At 46.2% G+C, this 11,207-nt stretch overlaps 2 protein-coding genes across 2 annotated transcripts; one reads left to right on the top strand and one right to left on the bottom strand.

Annotated features, from left to right (window-relative positions):
• The first annotated feature begins 294 nt into the window (after nucleotides 1–294).
• On the top strand, nucleotides 295–3,739 carry LOC123098529 (BEL1-like homeodomain protein 7). The gene is made up of 4 exons (XM_044520560.1): nucleotides 295–628; nucleotides 1,060–1,128; nucleotides 1,440–2,627; nucleotides 2,710–3,739. The coding sequence occupies exons 3-4, from the start codon at nucleotides 1,537–1,539 to the stop codon at nucleotides 3,380–3,382; spliced, it is 1,764 nt and encodes a 587-aa protein (XP_044376495.1). The 5' UTR covers nucleotides 295–628; nucleotides 1,060–1,128; nucleotides 1,440–1,536; the 3' UTR covers nucleotides 3,383–3,739.
• Nucleotides 3,740–4,398: 659 nt separating this feature from the next.
• On the bottom strand, nucleotides 4,399–10,681 carry LOC123098528 (protein CHROMATIN REMODELING 35). The gene is made up of 7 exons (XM_044520559.1): nucleotides 10,508–10,681; nucleotides 8,954–9,542; nucleotides 8,566–8,655; nucleotides 7,831–8,064; nucleotides 7,126–7,293; nucleotides 4,884–6,655; nucleotides 4,399–4,770 (listed from the first exon to the last, which is right to left on the bottom strand). The coding sequence occupies exons 2-7, from the start codon at nucleotides 9,539–9,541 to the stop codon at nucleotides 4,767–4,769; spliced, it is 2,856 nt and encodes a 951-aa protein (XP_044376494.1). The 5' UTR covers nucleotide 9,542; nucleotides 10,508–10,681; the 3' UTR covers nucleotides 4,399–4,766.
• Between the last annotated feature and the right edge of the window lie 526 nt (nucleotides 10,682–11,207).

Below are 11,207 nucleotides of genomic sequence, written 5' to 3'. Positions count from 1 at the left end.
GGAAGCATATTCTTCAGAGTTAGTAAAATACCTGCAACTACCGTATGATATATCTTGGTTTTATCATGTGAGTCACAACTAAACTAAAGTACATACACATGTATGTATCGCATGCCTAAAAGGCGCATCGGTCTCATGTCGACGGCGGAGATCGACCATCGGCGTCTCAATCTCGGCCGTCCAAGTTGGTGCGGCAGCCTGCTGAGCGTGACGCACGCGCGCAAAGCAGCAATCCTATACGTGAGAAAACGAGTGAGGTAAAGAGGAGATAGGGAGGAATAAGCGAGAGGGAAGCAAACAAAAACGGTGGTGGGGTTTCTTTAGGATTTGCGGGGCGGGGGGATAGTGTTAGGCACTAGGCAGGCCCTCCTCATTGGCGCAAGCAGCCCCGGAGTATATTATTGCTCAGGGAAGGAAGGAGGCAGGAGGAGCTATACAACAACCAAAAGGGAAGAGACGAACACCAAAAGCAGCAAGATATATACAATCCCACGAGTGTTCTTGGTTATTTTAAGCCCACACCCTCCGGCCGGTCTTCTGCTGAGTGGTTTCTGTCAGAAAAACTCTGAACAGATAGCACCCAAGAAGAAGAAGCTCTTGCTTGGCCTCAAAGCCAGTTCTTGCTGAGGTATGTGTAGAGGTTCATCTTAGCAAGCTTGTCTTGCCCTTTGCGTCCATGATTCTGTAGATGATTCAGTGGCAACAGGTTTCGGTTAGGTGTTTTGGTTTCTGTGTGGATTCTTGGTGTGGTTGTGGCTTCTTGCTTGTTGAGGTCTCTGTTCCTGGTTACCTACTTGCGGTTGGCGGGTGCATCACCATACCAACTGGAAGAATTGCTGCTCTTTTTAGCTGATTCTTAGCAAGTTTGGTCTCTGAATTGCCAAGTGGTAGTAGTAACTAGTAGTAACTGATATTTTTGTGTGTTCTTAGTTTATCTCAAGTCATGTCTAGTTAGGCCTTTTTCCCCCTTGATAGGTACCACTGATTTGGACTGGTGTTTTCCTGAAATTATATGCTGGTTTCATCAGCTGAGTGCAAAGGCTTTCTTTTTGTATGCAGGTACTTCAGAAAGAAGATTGAGGGGTTGTGTGTTCGGGAAGTACAGTGGTCTGAAGTTTATCCTCCCAGGTAGATATATAGATGCTTTCAATTCTGTTGGATCCATTCTATCTTTTTGATTTACTTCACTTGCAGTAGAATTCTTTCACTCCTCTTGTAATTTTCTGTATGAATTTGCAGTTATTCTTGCCTAGTCCACTCATATCATAATCATACTTCTGCCTAATTCAGTACAGTATGTCGATGCACTGTTGCACTAGCGCACCATGTTTTTACCATGTTTCCTTTGCTCCAAATTTTGCCATTTGCTACTGTAATTTGAATTTAGGAGCAAGATGACATCGCCTTCTGACAGTTTCCAATCCTTTATTTCTTCCCAGTTGGACACCGAAGACAAAACCTTACACCTTTCCAAGCGTCGACAGTACAGTAGTACCCTTCTGATGATAGACTGCATTTGCATCTGAAGAGGATCGGATGGCCACGTTCTTCTCCACTTCAAACGATCAGAGGGGCCTCGCCGGCGGTGGCGGAGGCGGCGGCGACATGTCATTCCACCACCACTACCCCATGTCCAACCAATACCCAGACTCGTCGACCGGCGGCCTGATCCCGCTCCCGGCGTCCATCCTGCAGCAGAGCCACATCGCGCACGGCGGCGGTGGCGACGGCCGAGATGACGAGCCGGCCGCATTCATGAACTCGAGGGACAGCGCCGAACTCGGTGGCCTGCAGACGCAGATGCTCATGGGAGACGGCGGCGCGTCAGCCGGGCAGCGTACTCACCAGGGCGGCCTGTCGCTCAGCCTCGGCTCGCAGGTGCCGGTGTCCCTCTACCAGTACGGTCGTCCAGGCGGCATGGCTGCGGCCGCTTCCCCCACCTTGATGAGCCCGAACCAGTCGGCGATGGCGATGGCGGCGAGCAGGAACGCGCAGGTGAACGTGTACGTGCAGAACTCGAGGTTCCTGAAGGCGGCGCGCGAGTTGCTCGACGAGGTGGTCAGTGTCCGGGACGCGATCAAGAGGAAGGGGGACAGGAAGGACGACTCGGCCGGCAACGGCGAGTGCGGCAAGGTCGAGGGCGACAAGGGCGAGGAGAACGAGGGGAGCTCCGCCGCCGAGCTGTCGCCGGCGGAGAGGCAGGACCTCCAGAACAAGGTGACGGCGCTGATGGCCATGCTGGACCAGGTGGATCGGCGGTACAGGCACTACCACCAGCAGATGCAGATGGTGGTGTCGTCGTTCGACGCGGTGGCCGGCTCCGGCGCGGCGAAGCCTTACACGGCGCTGGCCCTGCAGACGATCTCCCGGCACTTCCGGTCGCTGCGGGACGCGATCGGCGCGCAGGTGCAGTCGGCGCGGCGGAGCCTCGGCGAGCCTCAGGACGGCTCCGGCGCGGGGGGGCTGTCCCGGCTGCGGTACATCGACCAGCACCTCCGGCAGCAGCGCGCCATGCAGCAGTTCGGCATGATGCAGCAGCCGCAGCACGCGTGGCGGCCCCAGCGCGGCCTCCCGGAGTCCGCCGTCTCCGTCCTCCGCGCCTGGCTCTTCGAGCACTTCCTCCACCCGTAAGCTACCCCCCGCGCCGCCCATGCAGCTGGTCACTCTACTCCTCGGTGATCGCTCACTGATCCGCCATGATCGATGCAGGTACCCGAAAGACTCGGAGAAGGTGATGCTGGCGAGGCAGGCCGGCTTGTCCCGGGGGCAGGTGTCCAACTGGTTCATCAACGCGCGCGTCCGCCTGTGGAAGCCTATGGTGGAGGAGATGTACAAGGAGGAGTTCGGCGCGGAGATGGACTCCACCAACTCGTCGTCGGAGAACGCCGGCAACAAGCACGGCAAGGTGGACGAGGCGGCATGCTCGGAGGACCAGGACCGGGACGAGTTCCAGAGCACGTCGACGCACGCCGGCGCGAGCCAGCTGCTCAATGCCTACAAGTCGGAGCCGGTGGGCAGCATGGACGCCGGCCCGCTGTCCAGCCTCGGCGGCGGCGACATGGGCACGTACGCGCCAGCAGGCCTCAGCCTGAACCACCACGGGCCGGGCGGCGGCAGCCTCCTGCAGGACGCGTTCGCGCACCACGGCGACGACGCCAGGTTCGTGCCGTACGGCGGCAACATGGGCGACCTCAGCGGCAGCGTGTCGCTGACGCTGGGCCTGCAGCACTGCAACAACAACAACAACGCCGGCCACGTGCCGCCCGAGCAGCAGGGCCTGCTGTACGGCAACCCCGGCGACTTCGACTTCCTCAACGGCGCCGATGACCGGCAGCGGTTCGCCTCGTCGTCGTCGCAGCTGCTACACGACTTCGTCACTTGAGCTGTCGATCACCTGGACGCACAGCATGGCACTGAATAACGCAGGGGGCGGCGTGCCAGAAGCCTGGGCCGGCCGGCCGGCGCCGCCGCCGGTATGCATGAAGAAGCAAGCAGAACATGCATGGTAGTACACGGTAAATCTGAAGCAAGTATATACGTATATCATACAAGTATACAATTGGTGTGGTAAATGAAGTAGGTTGTACGTATAACTGTATATGAGATGGGGGTGTAGCTTGCTGTAGAGATAGTAGATTGGTATTTTTTTGCTAGCCAGCACAGATTGGTGTACTTCATTGACGAATGGATTCAGGATATTGATGATTTGTTGATCCAAATAGACACCAGTTTCTTGATCTATACCAGTACAATACAAGTTTTTTCGCGTTTGCTATCTACTAGTACTCGCTCCGTCCGGAATGTCCGGAATTACATGTCACAGAAATGGATGTATTCAGACGAGTGAGTATAACGCAACTGATTTTTTTTTTCGGGTTTAAGTCGATTTCGATAGAAGAACTGAAGAAGTAGGGGAGGAGCGGCGCAGAGGGGACGGGATGACATAGCCGGCCGCGGCGTCCCGCGCGAGGCAGCAGCAGCGGGGGCGACACTAGCGTGGGAGCGGTAGAGACTTGACATGTTGAGCGGGAGGGGGGCTTTTTCGTAGACGGTGTCCGAGCTCAAGACGGCGTGGCGGAGGCTTGGCGTCGCCGTCGGAGGAGATGAAGGGACGGAGGAGATGGCTTAGATCGCTGGGAGGAGGAAGATGAAGGAGAGCCGTTGGATAATTTTCAGGGAACTTGCAAATAGCCCCAAGCTTTTTTAGCTCTTAGCAATGCAGACGTGTCATGCTTCTGCCCTCCGTATCACTCTCCTGAACTTCTGAAGACGTGCTGCCATTTACAAGCTGGAACAAGAAAAAAAGACCAGGTTTTCTGAACCTGAGAAGGAAACAGTGCTGACAAATGCATCATGACACTGCGTGATGTTCAGATTTTGTCCATGGACAGACATAGAATCATCAGACAGTAAGGGTAACAATTCTTATACAGTTGAAAAACTTGTTCAGCGGACAGAGAACACCACACAATTGGTTCGACTCACATGACAGCAAAAGTTGAACTGAAACCTAGATCACTTACATTGGAATAGTCATTAGCAGTACCACATTACCACGACTCCAGAAATTTATCATCACTTTAATGGAGACAGAAAATGCCAACAAATAGACACTTTTAACATTTGAGAGTGCAAATGGTTGTTATATCTCTTCGTACTATCACACTTCAGACGATCAGACAAAATACTGCAAAGAAGCCACTTCAGTTCCTACCTAGATTATTCTTCCTCTTTCTTTCTCACTGGTCAGCGATTGCCTCCGTTGTTCACCTGCAAACAAAACCAAGTATATGGGTGTATTCATTGATGCATTCAACCTCCTAGCAGAAAAAGAAAAAGGTTTAAACAGATTCGTACTCATGGTTAATCAGATTCATACATACCTTCTGTACAGAGATTTGACATCTTGTCGCAGCGCCTCGTGTTCGAGAAACCTGTCCCCGCTCTCTGAAATATCCACAGCGGCAAGCTCAAAGTCATCATTGCTGCAAAGCTCGTTCCATTCGAACCACATCTTGGACTTCCATTCTTTTCCGGAGGCTGTTTTGTGGTCCTCCTCTTCTGGGGAGTCGGCAGCAACAAGGCGGTAGCAATGCACCATTCTGGACTGCCCTGGTCTGAATGCACGTCCGATTGCCTGCCGCGTCACGGAAGGATTTTCCTGGACCTCCAGAATGACAACGCGTGACGCGCCAACAAGGGAGATGCCCTCGCCGCATGCCTTGATGGAACCAAACAAAACTTTAGCATCCGCTGAGTGGTTGAATCTCTCAACCGCCTTGTCTCGCTGCTCTTGTGTTGATTTACCATTTAATTTAAACATGTGCACCTCTGGTTTCCATCCTTTCATTCTTATGAGCAGCATTTCCAAGAAAACCAGAGGGTTCAGATACCGGCTGAACACGAGTACCTTCTCTCCTGCAGCCTCTGAAAGACACAACAAATTGTATATAAACTTTGCCTTTGCCCCAACCTTGATATCAATTCCACTTTTTATGATGGAATCAATCTTCTGAACAGCAATATCTCGATTTTTCCCTTCAACGTTTTGAATATTCTTTAAGCACGGATGAAGATAAACAGCGCTGCATGCTGTTTTCCTGCTAAAATTATCTAGTCTTACCAAACTCCTAAGGATCTTTTCCTGCTCGGTACTCATATTCAGAAAAACGGTGAAGTCCACAAGTCCGGGTAGTTCCTCCAAAAGCTCACCTTTATAATAGTGCAGCACATTCGCGGTTAGTTCGCGTAGATTCTGGATGATCATTACTCTCATTTTATCATCTGCATCCTTTTTAAGGTTTCCTTCAACCACATCATAGAAGTACTTATCTGAAGTGTACTTTGACCGTGCACTCTTCCCCAACATGTCAACCTTGCTTAGTATGCGCTTCACTATTGCACGAGGTTTCTCCATCTTCAGGAATTTTGGCCGCACAAGGTTCAGAATGTTGAAGACCTCTCTTACATGATTCTGAAACAATGTTCCTGAGAGAACCACTTTTCTAGGAGTTCTTATACTTCCAAGTGCAGTGAGTAAGTCAGTTTGCTCATTTCTCGGAGTGTGGCCTTCATCTAGAATGACAAGGCTTGGGACCTTCAACAACTTATCTCGGCACATGACAGCTTCTATTTTATAAGTATTCCTGTCAGATACTATGCATGCAAATTGATGATACCCTAGCAGCAATATGCTTCTCTTTTCTTCCCACAAGTTCAAAACCTTGAGTTGTTCAGACCGGTTATTAGCTTTGGAGGAATAGAAGTCAAACAAGGGTATGGGCATGTCCTTAATTTGCCAATGGACAAATTCTGCTCTCCATGTTGCCAGAATGCCCTTTGGAAGGATAATCAATGGCCTTCCTGCAGGGTATCTGGCCAGGAAGCTTTGAACAAAGCTAATTAGCATAAAAGTCTTTCCAGAACCTGGTGCATGTGCTAGAATACAACCTCCAGGGTTGTTCTCATCTGCCAGGTTCTTGACCAAGAAATTAAAGCCTTCCACTTGGTGAGGTTTCATCTGTTCTGAATGCTGAGAGTGGATTGAGAGAGCACCAGGGACAAGTTGAAGAATATTTCCTGAAGGACTGGTAGTTGCCTCCAGCTCATTGTAGTTTCTGGGTTCTGGCGCATAAGTTCTGTGGGATTGCTTACGCTGATGCAACAAAGAGGAAATGAGAGATGTGGCTCCGCCAATATGGAAACAGAAGTGAATTGCTTTTTTTCAAAATCTACATCTTAACATTTGGGGTTGGGATAGGATTTACTTGGTTTATTTGAACTATATCCCAGTAAAATCCTCATTCAAACAGAACTAAGCAATGACTTGATTGACATTTGTTAAAAGCTAAAACACATGCAATGGGTGTTCGTATAGGGCATTTGTTTGATCTTTTTTTTTGCGCGCACGGGGGGGGGGGGGGGGGGGGGGGGCATTTGTTTGATCTATCAATCATTAATGACAAATAACCGATGAAGAAAGTTTATAAACGATAACATACAGACTAATCAATGAGTTGATTGACAGGACACTATTTACCAGTTAATGTTATTTGAATCTTTTAATAATTATCTCAGAGCATTCAAGAAAATAAATTGGACTAATTTGGATCAGAAACTCCGTACCTTTTTCCAGTTTATCTCAAAAATATTCTCGATACGTTGCTGGATCAAACCACAAACACGACATACAATGCCCAAGTCATCTTTCATCAGGAAGTCGTGATGACAATCATCCACTACTTCAGAATTATTCTTCTCCCACGGAACAATACTGTGATCGCTTCCAATGGTCTGGTTAGATTAAGTATGTTGGTCAGATTCATCAAGAAGCAAGTAATGGTAGACAAAAGAACAAAGCAAATGCGTAAAGGGGTAAAATTAAGAAAACAGTAGTATGATGATGGTAAAGCATTAAAGTATGTGTGTGAGAACGAAAAAGGACCAGAGGAAAATGCAAAACTAGCTGTTTCAAAACAACCAGCAAGATCATGTGCTCCTGCTCTAGACCTTCAAGTAATAAAATGCAAAATAGTGTCACATAACTGGCCTCGAGCATCATGTGGAAGACAACAACCACATTTTCCTTTTCTTTTTGATAAATATACACCAAGTAGATAGAGAAATGGTACTTTAACTATAGGCATGTACTACAAATACTATTTTCTATGTGGCATACTTGCTGAGAACCATTTCATCAGTGCAGACATGAAACCCATTATCAAGTAAGCAAGGCCCTGAGATCATGAAATATTGAAATCTATCCTGATATAAGAAACAGAGAAGAGAATATATCTAGAGACAATTGCAATGAGTTTATTAAACAGATACCTTTGAACATGCCAATGCAACCGACATTTCGTTCCAAAGGTCATCCAGGTCATCAACTGGATTGTCATTGTTATCATAGTGATTATAATGTCCATTTGCCGTTGAATCACTTTGTATGACCTCACAAGATATTTCACAAGAATCTGCAACAGATATATTGTTGTTCTCCATGTGTTGTTTACTTTGGACATCCTCACCTTCTCCTTCCCTTGTTTCTCTCTCCTTGTCACGACTCTGTTGAAATGCAAGATAGTGAACATGACAGGGAGAAACGATTCCATTTACCAATCCAGATATTGAGATTAAAAAACAGTAGTATCTCTCATATAGTCATATCTGAACTAAATCAATCAGTTTTCATTTTTTGAAACTGAGTAGGCATATCTTCTGGAAAAAAGTTATGAAACTAAAATCAATTTTGTTTGTAACTAAACAGAGCAAAAGCGGGATATTCAAAAAAATTAAAACATATTCCTGTAAAAAGCACATATCAGAAATTTACTTCAGGGACATCATTGAGTAACTTGAGTTGAATCAAGTGCAATATAACAATATCTTACTAGGACATGCAGTCCTTCGGGAAGGACTTTTGATGTTATTGAGAGTATGATACTGATTAGCATCTAGGCATAAATATGAACATACTCAGTGATTACCAGTAGTTCTCTAATCAAACTATATAGGAAAAAAGCAGCAATATTGACTAACATTTCCAGAGTTAATATCGAAGCAGACCTCGGCGTAAATGTTTATGTCATTCTGTCCTTGCTTGATCAGTTGTGGCTCTGAAGTACTATGGCCATCAAATAAAGCAATTTCCTTGGGCTTGAAATATAGATGGAAGCTAGTCAGTAATAAGTAATTTCAGCACAATGCAATTTATCATGCCAGCATAAGTTTAGACAAACTTGATACTGTTAAGCAGTTTAGACAAAATAAATAATGAGACAATTGTGCATAAAAAGATGACCTATGGGTTTAAAGATCACATAAGCTATTTGTGAGCATGGGAATGAATGATGTCTATTTCCCTCCTCTCTTATTCATGCAGTTAAAAAATGCAGAATTATGCATTATATTAGATGCATTAAGAAACAGAAGATATATGATGAATTGAATGCACCTCATTGTCAATGTCCATGCTGTCCTTTCCTGGCTCAACTACAAGTTGAGCTTCAGAACTGATGTCCCGGTATTGACAAGGCTGCTCAGCCAACATGCATTCTTGGATAAAATCGGTATTTTGCTTAGAATCAGATAAATTTCCATATACAAAGGATTTAACCATGTCCTCATCATCAGAATCAAGTAAGCAAACTGTTTCCTGAGCCCCAGTATTGTCCATGGTACCATGGGTATCATCTCCAACATTGTACGGATCCAATTCGACAATATTATCAGAACTAATGTTGTTGCCACTTTGTGCTTCATCATGTAGTGTCGCATTTGATAAGTTGAGAGCTGCACTGGCATAGGGCAATTTGATAGGTACAAGTTGCAGATTTTCAAGGGTGCTGATAAGTTCATGCCTCTTTTTATTGATTGCCTTGTAATCTTCAGTGACACTCCCGTACTTCAACTCATTGAAACCTTTGAGAAATCTAAGGCGTACAGATCTGTTATGACTGATGATGGTTGACAGGGACTGGGTGCTCGGCAAGCTGTCGTGCCCGATTTCATGCTTCTGCCTTTTGCAGTTAGTAGGATCCATCCTGAAGAAGAGAACAAAAAATACTCAATATATTGGGGCATTTAATGCAAGTATGCTCAAAATAACAAAAGACAGGAACTGGTGGAGAAGATAGCTTTTAATTGCCCTTCAACTAGTGTATAGAGCACACTGAAAACACCATTTGTGAGCTTTCACCCTTGCATATACATGCAAACACCATGACCGAACAGATGGCAACATTTAATTGTGGGCATAACTACTACTACTGGTAAAAATAACATTTTTCTGTAAATTCAGGAAACAGATCAACGATTTCATCACAAATTAAGTACCAACATTCATGTTAACCATTCTAACCCCACTGATATCTGCAATTTTGCACAACACTGTCATAACGGAAATACTCGCTCTTTTGGTCGTTTATTTTCTGAAATGAATTGATGAACGACCTCAGAAAATAATTGATTTCAGGAATATTAGAACTGCAATTTCAAATGATTTCAGAAAATAAATCGTTTTTAGGTCCTTCAGAAAATAACCACCACCAGGGATGAAAAGCTCAGCGAATCCAACCATCTCAACCTTAGGAAACATCAAGTGGACTATCATCGAAAATGCACAGCAAATCCAGCAAGCAAACGGAGGATAAGATCGTCACAAAATTTGTCTGCTCGGTGAACAACTACTACACCAAACCGAGCTACCATCCAGAGCCCAATATTAATTGATGCGATTTCTTACTTCTGACCTCAATAAACCAGTCGATTTAGACCTAAAAACTACAAAACCCTCCGGTATGACAGACAAGGTCAGTAAAATGATCCTACCAGAACAAAAGAGACATTGATCGGTCCCCGCTGGCGTGGTCCAAAAACGCCAAACCCCACGAACTGAACAGAGCGAAGGGGTGGGGGTGGTGCCCCCAACCCCAAGCCGCGGCCAGAACAGCAACCAGAGCAGCGACAACTTGGCTGAAAAACAGGAAGGAAGCAGAGCAAACCGTACCACGGAGGAGCGGAGGAAGACGATGCAGGCCGGGGATTGCTTGGGGGGAGCTCGAATCCTGCGCTTGGGCTAGAGAGCGGTGACCCCTCCGATGTTCTTGCAGCAAAGAAGTGGAAGCGTTGGGTGTTGGACGCTTCAGGTGGCCTGCACGCGAATCGTTCCAGGCAGCTTTGATTCGTCAATGACATTCGTGGCCCACACCGAGCTGCTCGCTAGGATAAACGCAGTTGCCTGTTTTTTAACCCAACCAACCAAGTAGTAGGGCGAATCCTATTTGACGCTCGCGTGCGTCCGACTGCAGCCCTTTCGCTGAAGCGCCCGAGCGAGCAGCGCGAAACGGGCCGGCCCACATTGAGCGTTGAAGCGCAAACCGGTTTTGGGAACCTTCTAGAGGGTTCCCTCAACCGGTTTTTTTTTTCCTTTTACTGGTTTTTCTCTTTTTTTCTGTTTATTTTTTATTTTTTTGTTTCTTTTTCTCCTGATTCTTTTTCTATAACTTTTATTTTTCCTTTTACTTCCTTTTATCCTTTTTAGGTTTTTTTTATTATTATTAGTTTTCAAAAATGTTCAAAATTCCAAATTTGCTTCACAGTTTTGAAAAAAAATCACAATTCAACAATTGTTCAACGTATATTACAAAAATGTTCAACGTATAATTCAAAATTGTTCATGATATATCACCAAAATGTTCAATGTCTAT

Source organism: Triticum aestivum, chromosome 4D, assembly GCF_018294505.1.
Source record: "Triticum aestivum cultivar Chinese Spring chromosome 4D, IWGSC CS RefSeq v2.1, whole genome shotgun sequence".
Taxonomy (NCBI): Eukaryota; Viridiplantae; Streptophyta; class Magnoliopsida; order Poales; family Poaceae; genus Triticum; species Triticum aestivum.
This window is presented reverse-complemented; position numbering and strand designations above follow the sequence as displayed.

What these genes read in the sequence shown, in the direction of transcription:
- LOC123098529 (XM_044520560.1), top strand. Translation starts at nt 1,537, where the DNA reads ATGGCCACGTTCTTCTCCACTTCAAACGATCAGAGGGGCCTCGCCGGC. An exon ending in TTCGAGCACTTCCTCCACCC is followed by an intron (nt 2,628 to 2,709) that starts GTAAGCTACCCC and finishes TGATCGATGCAG; the next exon opens with GTACCCGAAAGACTCGGAGA.
- LOC123098528 (XM_044520559.1), bottom strand. Translation starts at nt 9,541, where the DNA reads ATGGATCCTACTAACTGCAAAAGGCAGAAGCATGAAATCGGGCACGAC. An exon ending in GCATGGACATTGACAATGAG is followed by an intron (nt 8,656 to 8,953) that starts GTGCATTCAATT and finishes CTATATTTCAAG; the next exon opens with CCCAAGGAAATTGCTTTATT. An exon ending in TTGAGATAAACTGGAAAAAG is followed by an intron (nt 6,656 to 7,125) that starts GTACGGAGTTTC and finishes TTGTTGCATCAG; the next exon opens with CGTAAGCAATCCCACAGAAC.